Here is a 21,442-nt window from a genome sequence, read left to right as displayed (position 1 = left end):
TAATGACGTCAGGAAACAAAACGTTGCTATGGAAACCTGGAGGCCTTAGATTGAACCCAGACCCGTTCCTGCTACCGGAACACGAGATAAAAGGGTCCAAATAGGGGGTGGAGACAGAGAAAGTGAAGGTACGAGAACAGAACAAAGTGGTGAATGGGAGATGAAGAAGAGGAAGTCGATGGTGAGCCAAAACGTCAAGAAGGGAAATAAAGTGAGCGAGCTACTGGGTTCACTGGTCTCTTTGAGGCTGGTCAAGCGCCAGACAAGGCTGTTTGATATGAAAACAGGCAGAGCTGTGTGCACCAGCCAAGCACTCGGTTTAAAAAAAAAACAACTCCTTTTTTCAACTCAATTTGCACCTTCATCCTCTCATTTATTCCTCTTCCCAACAACATCACACCATCCATCAGCCACTACCACAAGACCACCCCAGCAAACACTTTTAAACAGTCCAGATGGGAGCAGTGGAAAACGTTCCAGCAGCTACATCCTTCTGAATCAACGTAAAGCTTCTTCCCTCCTGAGCTACTTCATTAACAGACACCATTTTACTGATGTGTCTATAAAAACACGACACAATGCCAGTTTGGGGTGAAGTGAAGGACACAGGAAAGACGGTTGGATTAGTTTAGGTGCGCTGGGTCATGGCCCTTAAAACCATTTCATTCAGAAGCTTTCGTTTGGGGTTGCTAGGTCACACATCAATTTAACAGATCAATGTGACCTCAAAAAAGCTAAAGCTAAGATGGAAGAAAATTAAATCAACCCATTTTAAAGGGCTAAACTCTGATTGGCAGAATGGAAACCTAATGGCATGATAAGATTGCAAAGAGATGTAAAGCTTTAAACTGTAAAGTGGAACTAAGCAATATTTTAAAGTGCAGGCTCTGTAAACCCAACCTGTTTTGGGGTTTTTTTAACATTTAGATTTATTGGCCTGTCACAGAACCCATCTGGGAGTCTCTGGAGTCTGTGGTTGAATTTGTCAGGTAAATGAGATAACCACTGCTCAGCCGGCACGTCTGTGTAATCCCGCTGGATGGGCAACAGTGTTCGTGACACTTAAAATCTGGTTAGCTTCCAGTAAAGCACAGATGGTGGAGCAAAATTCAACCATCGCTGAAGTGTGTGCAAGTCAGAGGAGCGCTTCTGCGCTAACCATGTCAATATAATTTTAGTGCTGATGACAGGATGCTTTGCTTGTGCTGAGCTAACAAAGACAAATTGAATAAACTATTTAATTAAAACAAACTCCCTCACTAATGAGGTAATCCGCCGTCCTTCAATAATTTCCATTTATTCGCTAAGACAGCATTTGTATCCTGCCACCTCGCTGAGGAGAAATAGTGCACATAGAAATTTTTTTTAAAAACAGTGTGTCATACATATATATATACAGTATATATATATAATAGACAACTGCTTTACTGGTCTATGACTCATTGTATGACATCATCATCCACCCATCCATCCAGATTGTGTGCATTGTCCAAAATGAAGAACCGGCTAAGAGCCGGACGGGAACTCCGCGTACTTCCCACTAACTCACAATTGCACAAGTCTCCATCATTTACCCAGCGACATCTGTCATGAGTGGAACACCATTCAGACAGAACAGAATAAGCCTTCACTACACCGCGGTCAAGTCATTCCCTCGATCCCTCGTGACCATCGCGCCCTGTCCATGGTGCTGACTGACAGAAAACACAACAAGCAGCTTTCTATCTATAGCGGCTGTTTCAGTTTGCTGCCTTGTCCCCGATCGATTGCTGGACTCAGATTTCTCTCTGAAACAAACATTTGCAAGCTATTTTTGGGCATATCAACTATGCACAGAACATATAAAAGGGGACTGTGTCTGATTTCTAGTCCTGACCTTTGACTTCCTGTAGCATTCTGGTGGGGTGTGTGTGGAGGTGGTGTGCACGTGTGTGTAATTATTACAATGTGTGTCCCAGAATGGATGTGACACCAACGAGGAGAATTAAATTAAGAAGGCCTCCTATAGGATGGCATGGCTTCCATAAAACCTGGACAATGACTCTCTTCCCTGGGGAGCAGTAATGCTTCTGAAGCTGTGGGAGCAGAGAATTTAATCAAAGCATAATGTGCTCTGAAATTTGCCCGTTTAATCTTGTTTGATACTTCTCAGAGCTGTTTAGACGGACTGAAAACTTAAAATGCATCATAATTCAAATGGATAATTTTCCTAACAATGTTCAAATACTTCATTTTGATTCCCAGAGAGATCTTGACCAGAGAATATGATCTTGTCCTTGAATTCTTCAATGTTTGAGCCATTGACATGGGGTCAAATCATCATTTGACACTATTTTCTTGGCCTTGTTTTATATTACTCTTTTACACTTGCATTGATTAATTCTCTAGTGGCAGCATAAAGGAACTGTAAAAAAAATCCCAAGGTCAGATATGAAGTTATTCATCGGTCATCAAAACTTGAATATGAACTATTGCTCTTCAACAGCTAAAACTTGTAACTCATGCAGTATAAGAATATGCAGATATCTACAACAACAAACACCCAGACAGGAGCTATTTCTGGATGCAGTTGGGTCAAAAAAATAGCTATTTGTTCCTCAACAGCCACCGTAGTTCCTCTGACACTGTTCAGAAGTGACAAAGAGGTCAAGGTCAGGAATCAAATTCAATTTGCATTCTTTATTATGAGTAGATGTGTGGGTGGGAGGTTCAAGATATCAAAACAGTATAAAATAAAAATCATTCCCCAGCCTTGATATTTGGCATTACACCATTGTTTTTGTAAAATACTCAGGAAACAGCATACTGTTTGAACAATTACTGTTCAAATCACTGAGAATTCATTTAATCTACAGAACTTTAGACTTATACAACCTATAATAACAGTTGCATTCATCAATATTTCTGATCTGCTCTCAGAGCCAATACATATTTTTTATTGACATTACAAAAAAAATCAATATTTCTTTCTTTACATTGTACAAATTTAAATCTGCGTATCCCCTTCTATGTTGTTCTATGTTGTTCTCCTCCCTACATTATCAAAGATTCATCTGAGCAACCTTTTACTGTAAAAATCACGCAACCTGAATAAAAAGCTTTGACACAACAAAGAGTGAACAAATATATTTATATTATTCAACAGTTTGAAATGAGCCGAGAATTTTATTACAACAGTGTGAATAGGTCCCTATAAAGCACTGCATAGCTGGGGTTTGAGAGGAGGCAGTAAAAAAGGAATCCCATCCTGATGTTCTATATATACATCAAACCCAACAGCAGTCTGTGTTTTGGTGTTTGACCTGCAGCAAAGGCCCAGCGGTCCTCAATAAGGAGCCTCTTTGTCTGGCTCCACTCCTCCCACTTGAGGAGATGATGCCATATCAACACAGGGTGTTTTCAAGAGATCTGCCATCTGCAAGCAGGCCAGAGGTGAAATACTTGTGGTTGTGAAACTGAGAAGAACCAAGAGGGAGGATCCGCCTCACGTCCCAGCATTTACAGTAATGATACGCTAACTCCCGCTGGGCCGACCGAGTGAAAGTGCGAGTCAGCGATACTCAAACGCGCTCCGCTCTTCCCTTGTTTTCGCACAGACCAACTATGGAGACGTGGCAGGACGTGTTTGTGGTTACCTGAGACTGCGGATTAGTGCTGCGTGAGAAAGAGCTTGTTATGTTTTGGTGTTTTCGCCCTTCTGCGTCACGTTAATATCAGTTCCCACAAGATTCAGATCCACCCGATTCAAAGGATATGTTTAATACTATGAAGCGTCACCGATAATTTGTATCTCTGCTCACCATTTTTCCAAGCAGATCTGGATTTCGCTCTACGGCAGATGGGGTCAATAAAAAAACCAAAAAATTATCCAAATGTTTTTGTTCTATGTTACTGTGCCATCATTTTTAATAGATGGTCATATATGTTTATGAGTCACCACCTCACATGGTGAGGAAAGTGATGTGTAAAAAAGTTCCACTACAAACACGAACAAGACAGGAGGCTCATTAATTTTTATTTAGTTTGTTTGTTTTTTGTTTTTTGCTTTTTAGAGTACTTCAGGAGAGTGACAAACTGAGATCATGCCATTGCCAAATTATTAGTTGAATCAAATTTCTAGAGCAAATCTGTTGCAGCACTTACATTTTGTAGTTTGCAGAACAGGGTGATTTTCTGCTGCTGTAAATTAAATTAAATAAAAACAGTGTAGACCTGTTTTATTATAGTATTAATCATAAAAAATGAGGTTAGGCAAGGTTGTTTTGGTCTAATGGTCTATAATTTTGGCGACATTTAGCATGACTTTTAAGCTTACAACACCCCAGGCAAAACTATTTTCATGAAAAATAAGAAACAAAACTGCAAAACAATGCTAAAGTAATGTTGATGATGCAAGCCGCTAACTTTTAAATACATGTGGTGCTTTAGGGGAAAGCCTCAGGTCGTTGCCGCTGGGTTTATTAATCCATCAAGGACCTCATCCTGTCCATTTAAGTGCAATTTTTGCTCTCTGGACTCCAGTCCTCTGAAGCGGAGAGCGGACCACACTGGAACAGAGCCGTCACGTGTAGAACCACGAGGGTGTGTGTGGTGATTTAGGGTGTTTGGCCTCAGCGGCACGCAATGACGGAACAGGTGGGAGGAGCCTGTTGGGAGCTGTGAAGTGGGCAACTGTCATGATAACACCCAAGCAAGACTTATGATAACGGTATTCTACCAACACCCCTTCAGTCAGGCGCCGCAGCAGACTGCTGAAATTTAGGTCCAGCTATTTGGAGAAACCTTTGGAACACTGGTCTCCCCTTTTTATAAATCCTAATGGATATTTTAGCTGACTATTAGGTGATTTTTTTTTTTTTTAAAGTATTAAAAAGTTGATCTGAAAGGTCCATAAACCAACAAAATTCTGCATGATTGGTATCCAGATGATATTCATATTATTATAAAATGAAATAACTTTTATAACTCATAACCTTTGACATACACACTGTTACTGAATGGTGGTGTCAAAAATGAGACAAATTCCTAATACTTTTCAAGGTAGTATACAGCTTTACGTCAATATTGTGAGACAATTGTTGTCTCTGTACTGTTCTTGTTTTTTTTACTGTCAGACTGGAGAAAATAATGACTTTCCAGCGAGAATGATGAGGTGGAGGATGCTGCGGGAGGACCAGCTCGGATGATTGATGGCACCGTGAGATGAAACATGGTGTTCGTTAGGGACAAACCTTTTTCCCTGACTCAGACCCAGGACAGCAGAAGTCACACACACTTACAGTGCATCCCATCAGAAACCTTTAAGACTTAATCCATCACAGCAGAGGCGAAAGACTGATCTAGGAAATATATCACTGGGAAATAAAAAAGACAGACTGGACTCAGGTGATGTGATGCTGCCCCAGATATGCAAAAGCACACACACGGACAAATGCAGCTGATTCAGTGCTTATATAATGCATTTTCCCTCAGCATGGTAACTGCACACTCATCTTCCCCCGGCATGAACTCTGATCAGCGGGCATGATTGATACTGAAGTCAGGGTCGGGGTAGCGTGAGAGGAACATTGAGGACTACAGGGATGTTCCTCCACCAGCACTGCCACTGGAATCTAACACAGGAACTGCAAGCACGGGTGTAGTTTGGATTTATGCTTAATTTTCCCGTTTAAAAAACCCTGGAACACAAGGAAGAGCCTACAGATGATATGACCACGTTCATCTTCGCAAATCCTACTTCCAAGGTCGTCTGCGGTGTCATCACAGCCCGTTCGCCTCCAGCATCCGCGGCTCAACATGTCTCACTGATTTTCTGTGTCCAACTGCTTCATATTTCTCCACACAGATAGCAATGCGGGTTCACGTATCACGTTACTGAAGCGGAGCACTTCAGCCGGGCCTTTCCTGATCAGATCATCTCCGCTTTTATCCTAGCATCAAACCAGCGTTATGGAAGCAGGAATGCTTACAGTCCACGCACAATCTGTGTAGACAGTCAACAGTCCAGAAACACTGTTCTAAAGGCCAGGCTGCTATTAAGATATATGTAGAGTGAGTGAGTGAGTGAGTGAGTGAGTGAGTGAGTGAGTGAGTGAGTGAGTGAGTGAGTGAGAAATGTACAGTATATGCACATTATGATTGCATACATACATGTGTGTGTGCGTGTATATATATAGGTCAGCTGAGCTCTGAAAGGCCGTGTCGATCACCCCTTCACTCTTGACTGCAGACTATCACGCTCCTTCCTGTGCCACGGGGCTGAGGCCAGAGCATGTACAGTACAGCAAAGAGGGCAACCATGCACAGCTAAATAATGCAGCAAGCTCAGTCTCCACATTATGACCTAGTAAATGTCTGGTTATACAAACACTCAGACTGTCTGACAGTAAAATCAAATCCTTATGGCAACTGAGACCAGGGTCAAATCACTCATGATTTCAACAGTGTAAGCCCCAAGGTAGGAAATTTGAACATACTGAGTGATTCGGGGGTCATTATAAACATACAGCTATTTGCTGCTTGAGTGACATTCACCATCTTATCTTAAGTCTCATGTGGCGTCTCAGAGGGGCCTACTGCCATGCACGTTAAGAGTTGCATGCATGCTAATTTGTCTCTTAGTTGTCATTCACTTGGGCTGCGTGTTTGCAGCTGAAAAATCAAAATGACGAGCCTTGAATACACGGACAGTATCCAGACAAACAGTCATCCATAGACAGTTCCCAGCAGTAAATAACCCATGTTCAGATCTCAGAATAGCTTTATGCACTGTGAGGGTCGGCTGCGTGTCAACAGCCCCGCGACTGGACGAGCTTAACTTCTGCACAGCAGTAGAATTGACTATATTATCAGCACCAGCCAGACATTCATGTCACACGCTCAAAGAAAGTAACTCGCAGCCTTTGACAGCTGCCCGCCGGCGTCCCACCCTACCTTCGGTGTGGCAAGTAGAGGAGAGGATGGTACTCGGAGGGCGGAAAAGGTACGGGAGGTATCGGGAAAAACATTTCATCTTCTCCGATGCTTGCGGGAGGGTGAAGAGCGCTGCTTGGAGTGCTCCACATCCGCACTGCCGCCGCGACAGCTGCTCAGACAGGGCAGAACCGGAGGGCTGCGGAGGGGGAAAGTGGCTCTACGTCCAGGGCGCAGGAGGAGATGACAGCATCACTTTTAGCGAGCAACCGGACAGCAGGCTCCAGTAGGGGGGAAAAACAACTCCTAACTGCGCACGGCGCCTCAGCTTCCGTGTTGCTGCTTCGCGCGCGCGTGTGTGTGTGCGTGTGCGAAGCATGAGTGCAGGACGAGGGGTCGCCTCTGTCCTCTGAGAGGGGAGGTCATCCTATGCGTTGTCTGCCACTACAAGCCACACTACCTTCCCACCATGGTTGTTAGGTGCGTGGAGTAAACATGCCTTTGCAGACTGTCACGGTGCCCTGGGATCATAATGTCCTCATCGCATGCCAGCAGTATGCAGACCACTATTCTCACAAAATGTCCCCTTCCTGTATGTGTTTTGTTATGAATGTCAGCGTGGCAGACCTGTGCACTGTAACATTGAGTTACGTAAAGAAGAGGCGAATCGAGGCAAAACTTCACGAGTAATAGACACAACTTGTTACCAACTGTTTACCAGGTTACTGGTTTTGCTGTTAGCTCCATCTCGTGGCCGCATTAGGTATGTGTTTAAAACGCCGCAATAAATTCCATGTAGTTAGGCACATGAACTAATAATTTGCATTAGTATGATTAACTAAAATGTGAATAACGAAAAAAATATATTTTAGACACAAAATGCCATAGATATGTTAAATGTTCCTTTAAAGGTATTGGGTAATTTAGACTTTAAATGAAAGAAAGATTTAATCGTGATGCAAAATGATTTAATAAAATTGTAACTACACGCAGAGACATTACCCCTTCACATAAATTGATTTTATGTATTTTATTCTCTGCTCGGTGCCCTTTCTGACAGGTCCAACAAGTGACTTCTCGCGAGATTTGAGTGTGAACTAATGCCAGCGGAAGTAGTTTGTGAGTCTCTTTTCCGCCGGCCATAGAGGAGTAGACGGCAGGGTAAGAATTCCTGGCTGATAAATCTATAACAGTAATCACTATCCATCCACACCACAATATACTTTTCTCATCCATATTACAGTTTCAACGCACATAAGGCAATAAAGCAGTTCTAGAACGACTAATATTGAACCTATGTTGTGGGGAGAATGATAATTAAAACGAGTCCGTATAGAGCGCCCTGTCAGTCCATTTGTATCCGCATGTTGCCTACCTGCTGTAGGAAAATGTTTCTTTTTGTCGATACACGGCTCTCGGTCGACCTGATTTGTTGTCTCAAGTTCGGCATGATTTTGTTCATTTACACGTAGAGACGTAATTGCTTGTCCGTTGTGTAGTGGGAACTGTAATTTTGCTAGCTTAGCACAGTTAGCATAGACGCGACGTAACATCTTGGGTTAGCTATCCAAGACCTAGTACCTAACTGCGTGTATCGGTGTTGTTTTTGCATATAAATGTTCTGGTATGGAGTGAGATGTTTACATGTGATGCATTTGAGATCAGAGTATCATTCACTTGTTAATTTTAGTTGTCCAAAGTGTTAGAACTGCAGTTTGGGTGTTTCTCCTACAGTATGTTAAACAACATGCATTTCACATACTAACAAGCTATCCTGTCCTTTTAGCATCATGAAGCTGAACCCATTTGTAACATCCTCCCGCCGCAAGAATCGCAAGAGGCACTTCAATGCCCCCTCACACATCAGGAGGAAGATCATGTCTTCCCCCCTGTCTAAGGAACTTCGCCAGAAATACAATGTGAGGTCCATGCCCATCCGGAAAGATGACGAAGTCCAGGTACTGTAGCCTAAAATGTTAAAATTGTCCGAATAGCACAGGTGTTTATGCATTTGCTTGATTTCATTGTAATGTTGACAACAGGTTGTCCGTGGACACTACAAAGGCCAGCAGATCGGCAAAGTAGTGCAGGTCTACAGGAAGAAGTATGTCATCTACATTGAGCGTGTGCAGAGAGAAAAGGCCAATGGAACCACAGTCCATGTCGGAATTCACCCCAGCAAGGTGAGACGGATGTCTAAATTTTAGTCTGTGTTGGCATTGACTTTTCCAGCATACCTGATGGAATTCAACACACATGGACATAACACTCTGTCCCATTCAACATTTAAATCAAGTCATAAAAGGTTGCATTGCTTTAGCATAAATAACATGTATCAATGGGTTTGTCTGAAGAAACTACCACTTGATGTCAGGTAGAATGATGGAAAGATTGGTGACAACTGGCGCTCATGTTTATTGTGAGACTAAATGTTTAAAGCTGTTCTGTGTCTTTTTTGTGTTGCTGACATTGGTTCTGTAACATTTGTAATTTCATTTTTGCAACCACTCCAACACAACCATTTCACATCTATTACATCCCTGGTTGTGATAAGTCGGTGCAGGGCAGATTGGGCTGTTTCAAAGGAATTGGATAGCATATGTAAATGTGTGGTCTGTGGTTTGGGATGTACAAAAAAGTATAGTGACAAACAGATCTGCATTCCTGGAAGTAGAGTGTTTTAAGATATGCATAATCACTGGCTGTCAGGATAAAACACTGTGTAGTTACTACAGGATAATGTAAAGAACTGGTGCAAACTAAAAACCAAACTTTACCTTTGCTACATCTTCATGAGGACGGAGCCTCAACTGCCAGTAACTAGAGTTCTGTTTTATGATCTGCACCTAGCATATTAAGTGAAGGTTGACTAAGTGCACCTTAAAGGTGTGACGTGTGGAATCCTGCCGTGTGTCCTTTCTGAGCTGATGCGTGTTTTAAAGAGCGGTGTTCATTTTGGTATACCATTCATTGATAGTTGCCCTTCGCTGTCATTTGTGAGCTTCATTCCTGGTACTTGATTAGCTCAGGTAGCAGCCTGACAGTTTGGGATCTGTGCCTGCATGTGTGTTCTAGGAGCAGTTATGTGCTCCTGTTGTAGGGAGCACATTATTAAATTAGTTTTCTAAATTATACATTTTAATTTATTTACATAACTGCATTACTACAAAAACATGTTTTCTATCTCAGCATGTGCAGTATCGGTGTAGTTGATTACCTAATGGTGAATGGATCAGCTCTACAGGCAGCCCAGTTTGGCTGTTAAATATGTTTTCTTTTAATTAGGAGAACTATTATAAATGTTACAGACTTTAGAATCTCTGAGATTTTATCCCTGTCAATGAAACATTTACCTTTTTTTGTAGGTGGTGATCACCAGGCTAAAGCTGGACAAAGACCGCAAGAAGATCCTGGAGCGCAAGGCCAAATCTCGCAGTGATGGAAAGGAGAAGGGCAAATACAAGGAGGAGACCATCGAGAAGATGCAGGAGTGAACGGGAACTTTTGCTATCAATAAACTGTAAAAATGGGCTCTTTCTTGTCTGCCTCGTTTCTCTTAGAGTGCTGCTTTTGTCTTGTGTCTCCAATCGAACATTTATATTAGCATTTATATTTAAATTAGCATTTATATTTTAGTTCTATATTTGTGGGAGCCTGTATGAACAAGGATCATCAGAGTACAGGCGTAACACGGGAGCTGTGCACCACACACCTGTTCTGATGAGGGCCTCAGCTGGTGGTATCTTTAAAATAGATTTTAATGACATATGTTAAAGCTAAACCATCTTGGCTGTATTTCCACTGGTAATTAGAAGTAATTTAAATTACCATGGTTAACCAGAACTTAAATGCCAAAAATTATTGTTGCTATATGTATGTGATTTTACAGAGCTAAATTATGGAAGGAATCTTTTTTTCTTCACCGTTTTATCCCAGGGAGTCAGCCCAGTCCCTTAGAGACTGAGCACCCCCCTCCCATGAAAGGAATCACTTTATTTTACTATAATCTGGCTCATTTAAATGACAAAAGGGTACTCGTCATATCCACCCGTTGCTGAGGTTGTAGTTTTTAACTTGGGCGATAGGTGTCGCATTTTTCACAGTTAAGCGGGTGAAAAGAAATAGTAACGGCAATTAAATTATCCGCACTAAGCGTGTCGCAAGACATTGCTACAGGTGTTTTTGCCTATTTTCTTCTGGGGTTAAATGTAGAGAAAGAATATAAAAGTAGCATATTTTAGAAGACTGAACATCTGTATTGTCCTGGCTCGCTGTAGTTCCTCCCTCTGGTCACCGGTCATGTGACACGCTGGGAGTTGAAGGAAACACAAGTTTGTGCTTGCAATAGTTCTTATTTCCCCAACGTCCTCGATTTAAAGTAAACGAACACAATGGCTGAACTAAGGTTTATAATCGCCATGTCAGTGATGACTCTGTTTTGGGGAATTGTTGGAGGAGTAGTTCCCTGGTTCATCCCGAAAGGACCGAACAGAGGGTAAGTTTGTTAGCTAACTCATTGCTTCAATGGCAGAAAGCTAAAATTTTAGTTTCGTCTTTAATGGCATGGTAGTCGCATTTAAACTGTTGAAAGTGGCCACATCAACCAGTGCATTTTCTCTGAGTGTCACTTGAGCAGTTTGAGAAATGTAAACCTTATCTGGTAAAATCACGAAGTTAAAGTGATGGTTAGCTAGTTGAAGCTAACATGGGGATCTTCTCTCTCTCCCCCCCCCCCCACTTCCTTTATTTGCGCATTTGTCACTTGCATCACGGGATCAAGCTGCTATAATAATATATTTGCTATTTGGTTTTTATTCATGACGTTTAGCGTATTCTTTTCACACTTTGTCTCTTATTTCTACAGAGTTATTGTCACAATGCTGGTGTTAACTGCAGTTTGCTGTTATCTCTTGTAAGTAACCCCTGGACATGTGTTTAACATCAGCAGCGTTAGAATTTCCATCGGGACAGGCTTTTCTGACATTAAACAGAATATCTATCTCTACCTGCTTATGAAATCGAATGCATTCCTTTTGTCAGACACTGTAGATGAGTTACATGTGGCTTACTCCCACATTTCTTGCTACTTTCAACAAATGCTTTTATGCATTTGTAAGTTTGTGAAATATTAAGAAGTTGTCGCAGTTGTTTCTCATCCTCTCTAGTCCACATTTAGGCTGTCCCAGATAAAGTAAAACCCAACCTGGCGCCTCCTGTTTGACACCTCGCATTAAGAAAATGGAGGGCTCTCATTTTTTAAAATTCTATTTTGTCTATCTGCTGCTAGATAAGGTAAATAGAGAAAATAGCAAGCTGTAGAACATTCTCAGCATATAACTGTAAGCATCAAAGGTGCAAATGCATCTTTATCATCAGAGTTTGGGATCTTTTTGAGTCTTTGCCTTGCCTGATTGAATTAATGGAAAAAAAAATTGTGAATGCGATGATAATGATGTTCTTTTGATCTTTTCAGCTGGCTGATAGCAATTTTGGCCCAGCTCAACCCACTTCTCGGACCTACTTTGTCCAATGACACTATCTGGTACCTGAACCATCACTGGTCTTAATTTATTTTCAAGAACTCCAAGGTAAATTATGCTTTAAGCGAAGAGTTTATAACAACCCCTACATTTGTCACATTTGGCCTGTGCATATACTATACTATATACTATATATATAATTATTCCTTGTTGGGCTTTCTTTTGCAACTTCTCATTTTGGGAGCAATAAAATACATCTATTCTATTCACGTGAGCTCTCTCTATGTTTCTCAGCAGGAGAGCTGTGGGCCTGCTGCATTATGCACTCTTCATCAGCGTGACATTCTTCTAAATCACCCTTAAACAAATGGATGTGTGATTGAGGGCTATCAACACTGGTGCCTTTTTTCAGAGTAATTCCTGAAGGATCTTCTGAGAGATTTCACTGAATGTGCTTTCATTAAATTAAAATGAAAAATATACTGTTATTATTTGGTTGTGTATATTGTGTTTATTGCTGTTGTCCCCATAAGTGCCCTGGCCTTTTTAAAGTGGATGCTGTGCAGTGTAATTTGAGCGTTAAGTGACCTGTTAATAAACTAATACTCAAATAGTGTTTTGTGTCTACTCTTTCTTTTGCTGAAAATATAGTGAAGCAGTATTGAAAATGTCATCTCTTAAAACATGCATTTGTGACAGGATTCACTTATTAATCTCTTAACTTTCTACTTACAGTTTTATGACTACCGTACGTTATAATGGTCGTAAAAGCTTTGACGGATGTCGAAGGTCAGAACGATGCGGCATCCCGCTTGCCGTAGTTCTTGATAGCGTTGGCAACATGGCGTCCGCCGATGTCCACGTACGAATATGTGAACAAGAGATACTCAAATATGACTTGGAAATCAAAGCCCTCATCCAGGTGCGAGTATTTCATTGGTAAGACTATTTACTGCTGTTTTGCGACACCTTTGACAATTAGCTTGTCGTATAAAAGTGTCGCATTGCAGCTTTTTAGCATCCGCGCTACAACTGTGCAGCTGCTGTCAGGTGCTTAAAAATAAATAACTGATTTTTTTTATGCCATTATTATTTAATTCTTAAGCACAGGGGAAAATTCACTATCCAGAAGTCAATACCAGCAAATTTGACTTGAAATCCTTAAACCTGTTATAAGTAGAATTTCAATGTGTCTCTAGGACGTCAAAGAGTGCCCAGGTCCTCAAAGTAAGCTGACTGAGCTAAATGCAGATGTGAAAAAGAATTTCCACAATCTCAGGTCAAGAATTCAGGTAAGAACTTATAATTCTGCAGACATGAAAAGGCAGCAGCCGAACTGTCCATCAGCAAGTTTCTTGTGTTTTAAAGGACTTAGAGCAGATGGCCATGGAGCAGGACAGAGAATCAGACAAGCAGGTTATTCTCAGTCAAGTAGAGGGACACAGAAAGCAGATGCTCAGGTAATGTCCCGTCATCTCCCGAATAACTGCCCAAGTGATGCAGAGAGGATCAGTTGTTTATTTAAGAAAATGTGCGGTTCTTAAATTTTCACTGTTTTGCAGTAACCAGACATCTTGGAGGAAAGCCAACCTGGCCAGCAAGCTGTCCATCGACAACAAGGAGAAGCAGGAACTTCTCTGTGGACCAGATGGTGCTGCCAGGCACCGGTAAGGCTAGCTAATGCTCTATTGATTGCATTCAGAGAGATGAACTGACCAGCTCTAATGATTACTGAGCAATTATTGACGATCTGTTTCTGTTTTGCAGGAAGATGACAAAAGAGTGCTTGGCTGAGACGTCCAGTGGCATTACGGAGAACCTCATGAGCATCAGCCGCATGATGGCGCAGCAGGTTCAGCAGAGTGAGGAGACAGTGACCTCATTAGGTATATGAAGAAGTCAGAACCAATTGAGAAACAGAGTGTTGCAAAATTCCTGTTTCTCCTTTCAAATAAATATGCCACAGATAAATTGATAGATTGTCCACAAATGTTTGCTTTTTTCTTTTCTTTATTCTGTTGAAAGCTACCTCGTCGAGGACGATCCAAGAGACCAACGATGAATTTAAAACCATGACGGGAACCATCCAACTGGGGAGGAAGCTCATTACCAAGTACAACCGGAGAGAGCTCACTGATAAACTGCTCATTTTCCTGGCACTCGCCCTCTTCCTTGCCACCGTTTTATACATCCTCAAAAAAAGACTGTTCCCCTTCTTGTAGGCCAAATACCGTACTGCATGATAGGAGCTCTCACCTTGTGATCAGTGCATGAGTCCAAATGTCGCGCGCTGCACGACAAATGCCTGTTTGTGATTCTGAAAGTCGTAACGGCGATGATCCCTTATGTGGAAGAGGGCTCATATTTCCTCTTTGTGCAATTAATGCTGTGCATTTCTTTTCCCCAAATCTGCTATGAGAATAGTTGATTCTCCTTAAAGATCCATTCTTTTTTAAAACCATTCCTCTGATAAACTAGTGTGCTTTTCTGTGTAATTACTTTTCTAAGTGCACAATAAGTACAGAAATTCCTTCCAGAAATGAAATTCACTTCTCATAAATTCCATTTTAATAATGTTTTATTAGCATGCGTGCAATTAAAACAATAACAAATTATACAATAATGTAGAAAAGTAGTTATTTGAATTTATTTAAATGTTGGGAATATTATATCAGAATTTTCTATGTAACAGAAAGAGATCCTTCTATCTAATCAAACTTGAGCACTTAAAGGTAGATGGCTTTTACATTATATTTAAAATCTCACCTTTTTTAAGATTACAGAATACTGAAATGGCCTTAAACATTATAACCAAAGCTCCACTCGAGCAGAAAGCCCACAGCTGGTAAACTTCTGCCCGCCATGGAGAAAAGTTCAAAAAACTCAGTGCCACTGGTCACACTGGCAGAGATAGAGCAGCATGCATCCCTGCCTTTCTTCAGATAAGACCCGGAAAAGCAGATTATTGCGACCTGTTTTCCTCTCCCAGCCCGATGTGGGTGGAGGGCGAGAGCAGATATTTTTAGGTTTGTGTGGCGCCGTTATCTGACTTTGCCTTTTCAACACCTGGGAGGAGACGGTGCCCAGAGGAATCACATGACCTTGTTACCCTTTCAGCGATTGCCCTTGCATTGCTGTCTCCTTTGACTTTATATAAATGTCAACATCGATCTTCAATAAATGGCACGTTAACTGACTCAATGCCTTTACCCTAGCTCAGTTTGTGAGCATGTGTTGACCAAAATGATGGAGAAAAACACACAGTACAGTGTGGAGTGACTTGAGAGACGTTTAAGCGTCTCATACTCATGTAAAGTGGTGGCAGTTGAGCGGAGCTATAGTTCTGAGCCTGTTCATATAACTGCACACTTAGACGAGGACTTCAGCTCTCTGTAAAGCAAATTGGACTATTCTTGCATTTAGAGCTGCGATAGTGTCGATCAAGTGTTTTTTTAAGTTTGTGTCTGGATAAGCAGGAAAGGGTCTCAGCACCTCTGCATCAGAGCATCAGCTTCAGCACAGCACTGTACACTGTAAAAAGCTAACTTAGATAACTTAGACTGCTGTTATTTACTGAGTTTTTTTCTCTTTAAATATCCATTCTTACTTTTAATTTAAATTACTCAACATTTGAAATATCTGTTGTAAAGGATGCTTCACAAAAGCTGAATTTCCAGACTGAATGAGCAGAAGCTGAGTTTCTGACACATCATTGCTGGGTCAAGGTCAGGCCACCTCTGTGGCAGCAACTTTAAACATGCGTGCAGAGCTTGTGCGGCTGACAGCGGGCTGTAAAAAAGCGTAAACTTTAAGCAACCTTTTAACCTTGTTTAAGCACATTGAAGGAAGTTCCCTAACAGCCACTTGAACAATTTAACCTGACACAAACCATTTGAAGGCTGCGCGGGTCGGGGTCTTTTATTTCGACCTTCAACCAGGATTTTTTTCGTAGTTTTAACTCACTATTATTGGCTTCAATTTTCTAACATTTTCCTAGTTTGGCAGAGTGGGTCCATTCGATTTTATCTTATTTTTCTCTGCGTGCTCTGCTGTTGTTGCACTGTAAATTTCCCCGTGTGGGACAATAAAGGACCTGAATCTGAATCTGAAAAAATGTTGGGGCTGATCGGCACATTAAGTTGGCGTATATACATATATATTTATAAAAAACAATATATTTTTTTAAACTTCAAAAATAATTAATTTCTCTAATCTTAGATGTAAATTAGCTTTATTTTTTTTTAATATATTTAGTGATCATCGAACCGTATAAAACCTCAACAAGGACCCTGGAACTACTATTTGAGATTTAAAATAACTATATTTACATTTTTTACTCTCGTGCGTCGCTAAAATACATTTAAATAAGTCTCTTTTGGATCATTTGGGCGAAGATTGTGCGAGGAAAAAACAAAAGCTATTAAATATAAAAGAAGTTAAACTTCCAAGTCTCAACCCATGCGATCAAAAAACAAAATATTGAACAGGGATGATTGGTATTTTCTTTACCACGTCCTAATGCCGTGTAAGGAGGACACTCCATTAGTGGAGGTAAATGTGTTCTGGACATTATTCAGGTCTCCAAAATTCACATAATTGCCGCTGTTGGGGGATCCCTGCATGGGTTGGATGGTGGCCGCTGCGGGATAATTACACGCATAGTTCGTGTTGCAGCCGGGGCTGGTGTAGTTGCTGAAGGCTGGGTAGTTGTTGTAAGTGAAGTGGTTGATGTGGCTCATGCTGTAGGACGGGTTGTAGCTGGCCGTGTCCGCCGCCAGACAAGGTTTCCCGTCCCGCACCAGGACCGGCACCGACACCCTCCGGGGCGGCGGCAGAGACACCATCTCCAGGCTCTGGTCCTGCCGCTGCCGTTTGCACTTGTACCTCCTGTTCTGGAACCAGATTTTCACCTGGGTCGGAGTGAGTTTGAGCACACCGGCCAGATGGTCTCTCTCCGGGGCGGACAGGTACCGTTGCTGCTTAAAGCGACGCTCCAGCTCGTACACCTGCGCCTGAGAGAAGAGTACCCGGGGCTTCCTGCGTCGCCGGGCCTTTGGCCGCTCCGGATCTTCAGACTTTATATCCCCCAAGGACTCGGAGGGAAGACTGAAGTCCTCTGATGGCACCACAGAAAAGCCAAACAATGAAATTCGTTTTTTGAAAACACATTCACCCGAATACGCAGCACCATTCTAACTTTTTTTTTTAAATTTTTACTTTTACATCTACGCTTGGTTGTTCATTTTCTTTTGACAACCCCTAAAACAAGACCGAATTATTTCAAAAAGAAAAAAAATACGCTATTTAATTTTTCTCAATTTTGACCTTTAAGATTTGCTTCCAAATTAAGGCACCTCTTTCTTAAAAAGGCAAACTTTTAAACTGTGTTACATCTGTGTGTAGTTTACCTATTTTGCAAATACCAGTTTCGCGCATATGAAGTGAGTGTCGCACATATGAAACAGTCTGCAGGCCCCAATTGGTACAGGGCCACATCGTAAAAAAATTAAAAAGTCTCTATTTAGCTCACCTTTTCTCCGTTTTTCTTCAAACGCATCTGATTTCCCACCTTTCACTGCATCCATTTCCATGAAAGATTTCCCATAAAAGGTAGCAGGGAAGCAGAGAGCATTGCCTCTGCCGCCTCTGGTAGTGTCCTGCGGGTCTTCTCCAAACATCGAGGCTGCGGTGGTGGACATGTCCCGGGGAGGCTCCTGCTTCAGTCGAGCCAGCATGCAGGAGGAAGAGGAGGAGGAAGAGGTCGGCGCGGCGCAGCAGTCCATACGGGGAGAGACACCCAGAGAAGACACTATAACATCATGACTCTGCTCCAAGTTTAATATATCCTTTACAGAGAAGGGAGTGGATGTGCTGGGACTAGGAAACATTGCCAAGAGCTCCAGAGTAACCTATTAACCTGTCATATGACAGCAGAAGACTCCCTCTGCTTCCCGGTAATATTTACCAGATTTAAGTGTCAGTTTGGTACAGCAGGCCGATCTTGAGTGAAGGGTGCATTTTGAAAGTCAACCCTGTCTCCACTTTTTTTCTTAGCCTCTCTCTCCTCCCGATGACGCATGGTAGGAGGGAAGGAGGGAAACCAGTGGGACCCTCTGTATGGAGCCATTAGTACTCCCATTTTATGACGTAAAGTTGTGTGTTCAATCACTGCGCGGCGCACACCTATAACCATCCCCGAAACAGAGCTCATTCATTTCTAATTTAGTTCCAGATTGTGGCGTGAATCTGTTGAACGTGGATAATGAAAGAATTGGAAAAATGAATTATATATACTGGTATCCCCTATATTTGTCCTTTCAAGTTAGCAATTCCGTAGTGATTATACGAGATGGTTCCCAAATAAACCAATGTCCATCTGTATAATGTGAAGTTGATGTTCAAATGTGGCCGATTTTTATTGATATGATGCGTAATCGGGTTTATTTAATTTAACATAAATGGCTCAAACACACTTGACTCTTTTGTGATGACCTGACACTTTTTGGAGTGTTGACAGTTTAGACGCTGGCCAGGGATCCCCAGAAGTTATTTCTAAAGTTGTTTGGCTGCTTTTGAACGTTGTATAGGGTGAAAAAATGGGGTGGAAAAATATACTGCGACAGAAAGGTTTATGCATTCAACACATGTTGCCAACTGTTCTGAGTGGAATCCGGGTAATTTGAGTCAACTTGTATTTGAGTAAACTACGCGTATGATACTGGAATATTAATGACATTTCCGACTTCTGCGCAAATTAAAGCAGGACATTTTTATGCATATCTAAGATATTTAAGTTAAATGTGTTTACATCAGTTTCCGTTGTTCTGGTGATCGACGGGGGGGGGGGGACGTCAGGTCCGGTTTTCGTGTTTGGGGTGTTGGCACGTCCGTCGCCCGTCGGGAAACGAGGCAGACAAGCATCAACAGAGGCGAGCAGACAACAGGTCGGGCCCCAAAACACGGAACCTGAAACCAGCGGAGACGCACTGTGAGCTGTCTGCCTCCAAGAGATTCTGGAGCCACTGTCTGCGTTATCAGGACGTGATAACAGATGCCAACAAACCTGCACACACATAATGCACCATCCCACCCACGCTGCAAGCCATGTTAAAGATGCGTCATATGCGGCTTTTAAACCTTTAACACGAAACTTTAAACATTTTAACGTCCTTTCTAACTCCATAGCATGTTGTCTACATTTGTTGTCAATTAATGAGCAATTACAGATTAACAATAACACCATATATCAATTTGCTCGACAGCAGTTAAATCGGGACATCTGTGCGCAATGACGCATAGCCGTTGCGCTTCTCCTCTGTAGGGTTGGCACTAAACCTGCTATTAATGCGTGTGGAGACGGTCACAGGAGACAGACAGTATTATCGTTTGTTTTATCTTGAGCGTTTAGCACAGCCACGGGGTAAATGGGTCCCCCTGTCTCCGACCCAGCAGCGGTGTTTATAGTTTTAAAGACTATTTGTGCGCCTCGCCAGCTGATGAATGGCCGTTAAGTCTCTCGGACGCAGCGAGTCAACACTGTCCCGGCCTATGCTGTAATAATTAGTGAAATAAGTAAACGGCAGCGAGGGGGGGTGGGGGTGGGCGCAGGCATGGGAAAACGTTTTATCCATGATTGAGTGGCGCGCTTTGACAGTGACATTTTCCCGATTTTAACGCAAAGTCCGCACGAGGGTCCAAGCAAATACTAAAGTCTGCTGGATAGTAAATCGTGTGGCGTTGACTGTAAATTTAAGATGACAGCCCAGGCGTGTGTTTCATATCCTTAATGCGTCCCTCGTCCCGCAGCGGCCCCGCGGGCTCCTTTGACCTGTCTTTCTGCAGCACATCTTCAGCTCAGATAAAGCGCCTGATAAGGTTGCTTAAAAACTTCCGTTGCAAGGACGCGTGTGTATTTTAAGGAGCCCGTGCGTGTACGCGTGCACGTGTGCCCCAAATTAAAAAAAAAAAAAAAAAAAAAAAAAAAGTCTCTTACTTAAACGTTCCTGGTGGTATGTGACGGGTTGGTCATCCGGGGTCCTCCGGGTGAGTTAGATCCGTTAACGGAGTAGTTATGTGGCAAAGTTAGAGGCAGCAGACTCATCCGTGACAATCCGGTTAAGAATGGCCATTACCTGCGTGGCACGTTGGCCTGTTACAGGAAGCTCTCAGGCTTTACATGTCATCAGAAAGTCATTTATTGTGAATCAAATCTCTGGAGAACCCGAAAGAAAAGGGCCCACGTGTCATAAACTACCCTTAATCACAGTTAGGCAGATAATTTAACAGTCTGTAAAGACAACAATTATGGTTAAGAATACTGATAATTCAGCATAAATAAAACACTTAAATACTTGTATGATACCTTATATATATTCTATAATGTCCAACCAATTGCACCCATACCTCATGTATCTAGTATTTCAACTGTACATATTATAACATTTAAAAACAATTACATGAAAGATCAGTTACAGTTGTAAAGTCTGTTCGATTTATACTCATTCTGACAATTGTGGCAAACTCTGAAAGCAGATATAGGTGTCAGATAACTGTATGAGGTGCACTTTATAGATGTAGCATCACATTTCTGTATTATACCTGCCAAATGAATGACTAAAATAACAGTGGTAAAAGATAATCTTCAATTAGCACCATCATATCCAGCATTTAAAAATATAAACAATTTTCTTCGTCACTGAGGGTGAAGCGAGTATCTACAGCTTTTGAAAGGAAAATTAAAAGAGTTGAAGTATTCCACTAAAATGTCACCACCATGATGATTATAGAATGGGAGAGGTTTCTAAGATCAAACACACGAACTTCTGGAGACACAGAGTCCCAGTGAATTCTGACTTACTTCAAATGTGTGTAAGTGTGTGTGTGTGTGTGTGGGGGGGGGGGGGGGGGGGGGGGTTGGGGCAGCAGTGTCTGCTAAATGTCTGCTCCAAAAACCATTATTCAAATTCAGCTGAAAACAGCATCATTCACCTCGTGCTTTTCAAAGATGTGCTGCTCGGGGGTCTGAGAGTTGGAGCCACACACGTTTGCAA

The 21,442-nt window shown here is 42.0% G+C and overlaps 5 protein-coding genes across 7 annotated transcripts in view; 3 read left to right on the top strand and 2 right to left on the bottom strand.

Annotated features, from left to right (window-relative positions):
- ppp2r2ba (protein phosphatase 2, regulatory subunit B, beta a) overlaps positions 1 to 7,197 on the bottom strand; it is a 33,239-nt gene extending 26,042 nt beyond the window's left edge. The window contains exon 1 of one of the 2 annotated variants that reach the window (XM_003970504.3): positions 6,934 to 7,197. In XM_003970504.3, the coding sequence (XP_003970553.1) occupies positions 6,934 to 7,012 (79 nt within the window). In that variant the 5' untranslated portion in view covers positions 7,013 to 7,197. The remainder of the gene's footprint in view (positions 1 to 6,933) is intronic. The other variant, XM_029846926.1, reaches the window with a different exon arrangement.
- Positions 7,198 to 7,972: 775 nt separating this feature from the next.
- On the top strand, positions 7,973 to 10,443 carry rpl26 (ribosomal protein L26). Its single transcript, XM_003970505.3, has 4 exons — positions 7,973 to 8,073; positions 8,699 to 8,870; positions 8,955 to 9,095; positions 10,278 to 10,443. Exons 2-4 carry the CDS (start codon positions 8,703 to 8,705, stop codon positions 10,404 to 10,406), a joined length of 438 nt encoding a protein of 145 aa, XP_003970554.1. The 5' UTR covers positions 7,973 to 8,073; positions 8,699 to 8,702; the 3' UTR covers positions 10,407 to 10,443.
- A 735-nt stretch (positions 10,444 to 11,178) lies between these two features.
- Positions 11,179 to 13,008, top strand: atp6v0e1 (ATPase H+ transporting V0 subunit e1). 2 transcript variants are annotated; one of them, XM_029846927.1, is made up of 4 exons: positions 11,179 to 11,407; positions 11,777 to 11,824; positions 12,386 to 12,500; positions 12,690 to 13,008. In XM_029846927.1, exons 1-3 carry the CDS (start codon positions 11,304 to 11,306, stop codon positions 12,477 to 12,479), a joined length of 246 nt encoding a protein of 81 aa, XP_029702787.1. In that variant the 5' UTR covers positions 11,179 to 11,303; the 3' UTR covers positions 12,480 to 12,500; positions 12,690 to 13,008. The 2 variants fall into 2 exon arrangements, with proteins under 2 accessions (XP_029702787.1, XP_003970555.1); XM_003970506.3 differs by having other exon boundaries at positions 11,180 to 11,407; positions 12,687 to 13,008.
- Positions 13,009 to 13,156: 148 nt separating this feature from the next.
- On the top strand, positions 13,157 to 15,170 carry bnip1a (BCL2 interacting protein 1a). Its single transcript, XM_003970507.3, has 6 exons — positions 13,157 to 13,314; positions 13,592 to 13,684; positions 13,761 to 13,852; positions 13,955 to 14,059; positions 14,160 to 14,278; positions 14,418 to 15,170. The coding sequence occupies exons 1-6, from the start codon at positions 13,234 to 13,236 to the stop codon at positions 14,612 to 14,614; spliced, it is 687 nt and encodes a 228-aa protein (XP_003970556.1). The 5' UTR covers positions 13,157 to 13,233; the 3' UTR covers positions 14,615 to 15,170.
- A 1,158-nt stretch (positions 15,171 to 16,328) lies between these two features.
- On the bottom strand, positions 16,329 to 18,436 carry nkx2.5 (NK2 homeobox 5). Its single transcript, XM_003970508.3, has 2 exons — positions 17,923 to 18,436; positions 16,329 to 17,508 (listed from the first exon to the last, which is right to left on the bottom strand). Exons 1-2 carry the CDS (start codon positions 18,278 to 18,280, stop codon positions 16,898 to 16,900), a joined length of 969 nt encoding a protein of 322 aa, XP_003970557.1. The 5' UTR covers positions 18,281 to 18,436; the 3' UTR covers positions 16,329 to 16,897.
- Positions 18,437 to 21,442: the final 3,006 nt, after the last annotated feature.

Source organism: Takifugu rubripes, chromosome 14, assembly GCF_901000725.2.
Source record: "Takifugu rubripes chromosome 14, fTakRub1.2, whole genome shotgun sequence".
Lineage (NCBI taxonomy): Eukaryota > Metazoa > Chordata > Actinopteri > Tetraodontiformes > Tetraodontidae > Takifugu > Takifugu rubripes.
The sequence above is the reverse complement of the archived record's forward strand: the minus strand, read 5'-3'. Positions and strand labels throughout refer to the sequence as shown.

What these genes read in the sequence shown, in the direction of transcription:
- rpl26 (XM_003970505.3), top strand. Translation starts at nt 8,703, where the DNA reads ATGAAGCTGAACCCATTTGTAACATCCTCCCGCCGCAAGAATCGCAAG. An exon ending in GGAAAGATGACGAAGTCCAG is followed by an intron (nt 8,871 to 8,954) that starts GTACTGTAGCCT and finishes TGTTGACAACAG; the next exon opens with GTTGTCCGTGGACACTACAA. An exon ending in TCGGAATTCACCCCAGCAAG is followed by an intron (nt 9,096 to 10,277) that starts GTGAGACGGATG and finishes CTTTTTTTGTAG; the next exon opens with GTGGTGATCACCAGGCTAAA.
- atp6v0e1 (XM_029846927.1), top strand. Translation starts at nt 11,304, where the DNA reads ATGGCTGAACTAAGGTTTATAATCGCCATGTCAGTGATGACTCTGTTT. An exon ending in CCGAAAGGACCGAACAGAGG is followed by an intron (nt 11,408 to 11,776) that starts GTAAGTTTGTTA and finishes TTATTTCTACAG; the next exon opens with AGTTATTGTCACAATGCTGG. An exon ending in GCAGTTTGCTGTTATCTCTT is followed by an intron (nt 11,825 to 12,385) that starts GTAAGTAACCCC and finishes TGATCTTTTCAG; the next exon opens with CTGGCTGATAGCAATTTTGG.
- bnip1a (XM_003970507.3), top strand. Translation starts at nt 13,234, where the DNA reads ATGGCGTCCGCCGATGTCCACGTACGAATATGTGAACAAGAGATACTC. An exon ending in ATCTCAGGTCAAGAATTCAG is followed by an intron (nt 13,685 to 13,760) that starts GTAAGAACTTAT and finishes TGTGTTTTAAAG; the next exon opens with GACTTAGAGCAGATGGCCAT. An exon ending in GGAGACAGTGACCTCATTAG is followed by an intron (nt 14,279 to 14,417) that starts GTATATGAAGAA and finishes TTCTGTTGAAAG; the next exon opens with CTACCTCGTCGAGGACGATC.
- nkx2.5 (XM_003970508.3), bottom strand. Translation starts at nt 18,280, where the DNA reads ATGTTTCCTAGTCCCAGCACATCCACTCCCTTCTCTGTAAAGGATATA. An exon ending in TGAAGAAAAACGGAGAAAAG is followed by an intron (nt 17,509 to 17,922) that starts GTGAGCTAAATA and finishes TGGTGCCATCAG; the next exon opens with AGGACTTCAGTCTTCCCTCC.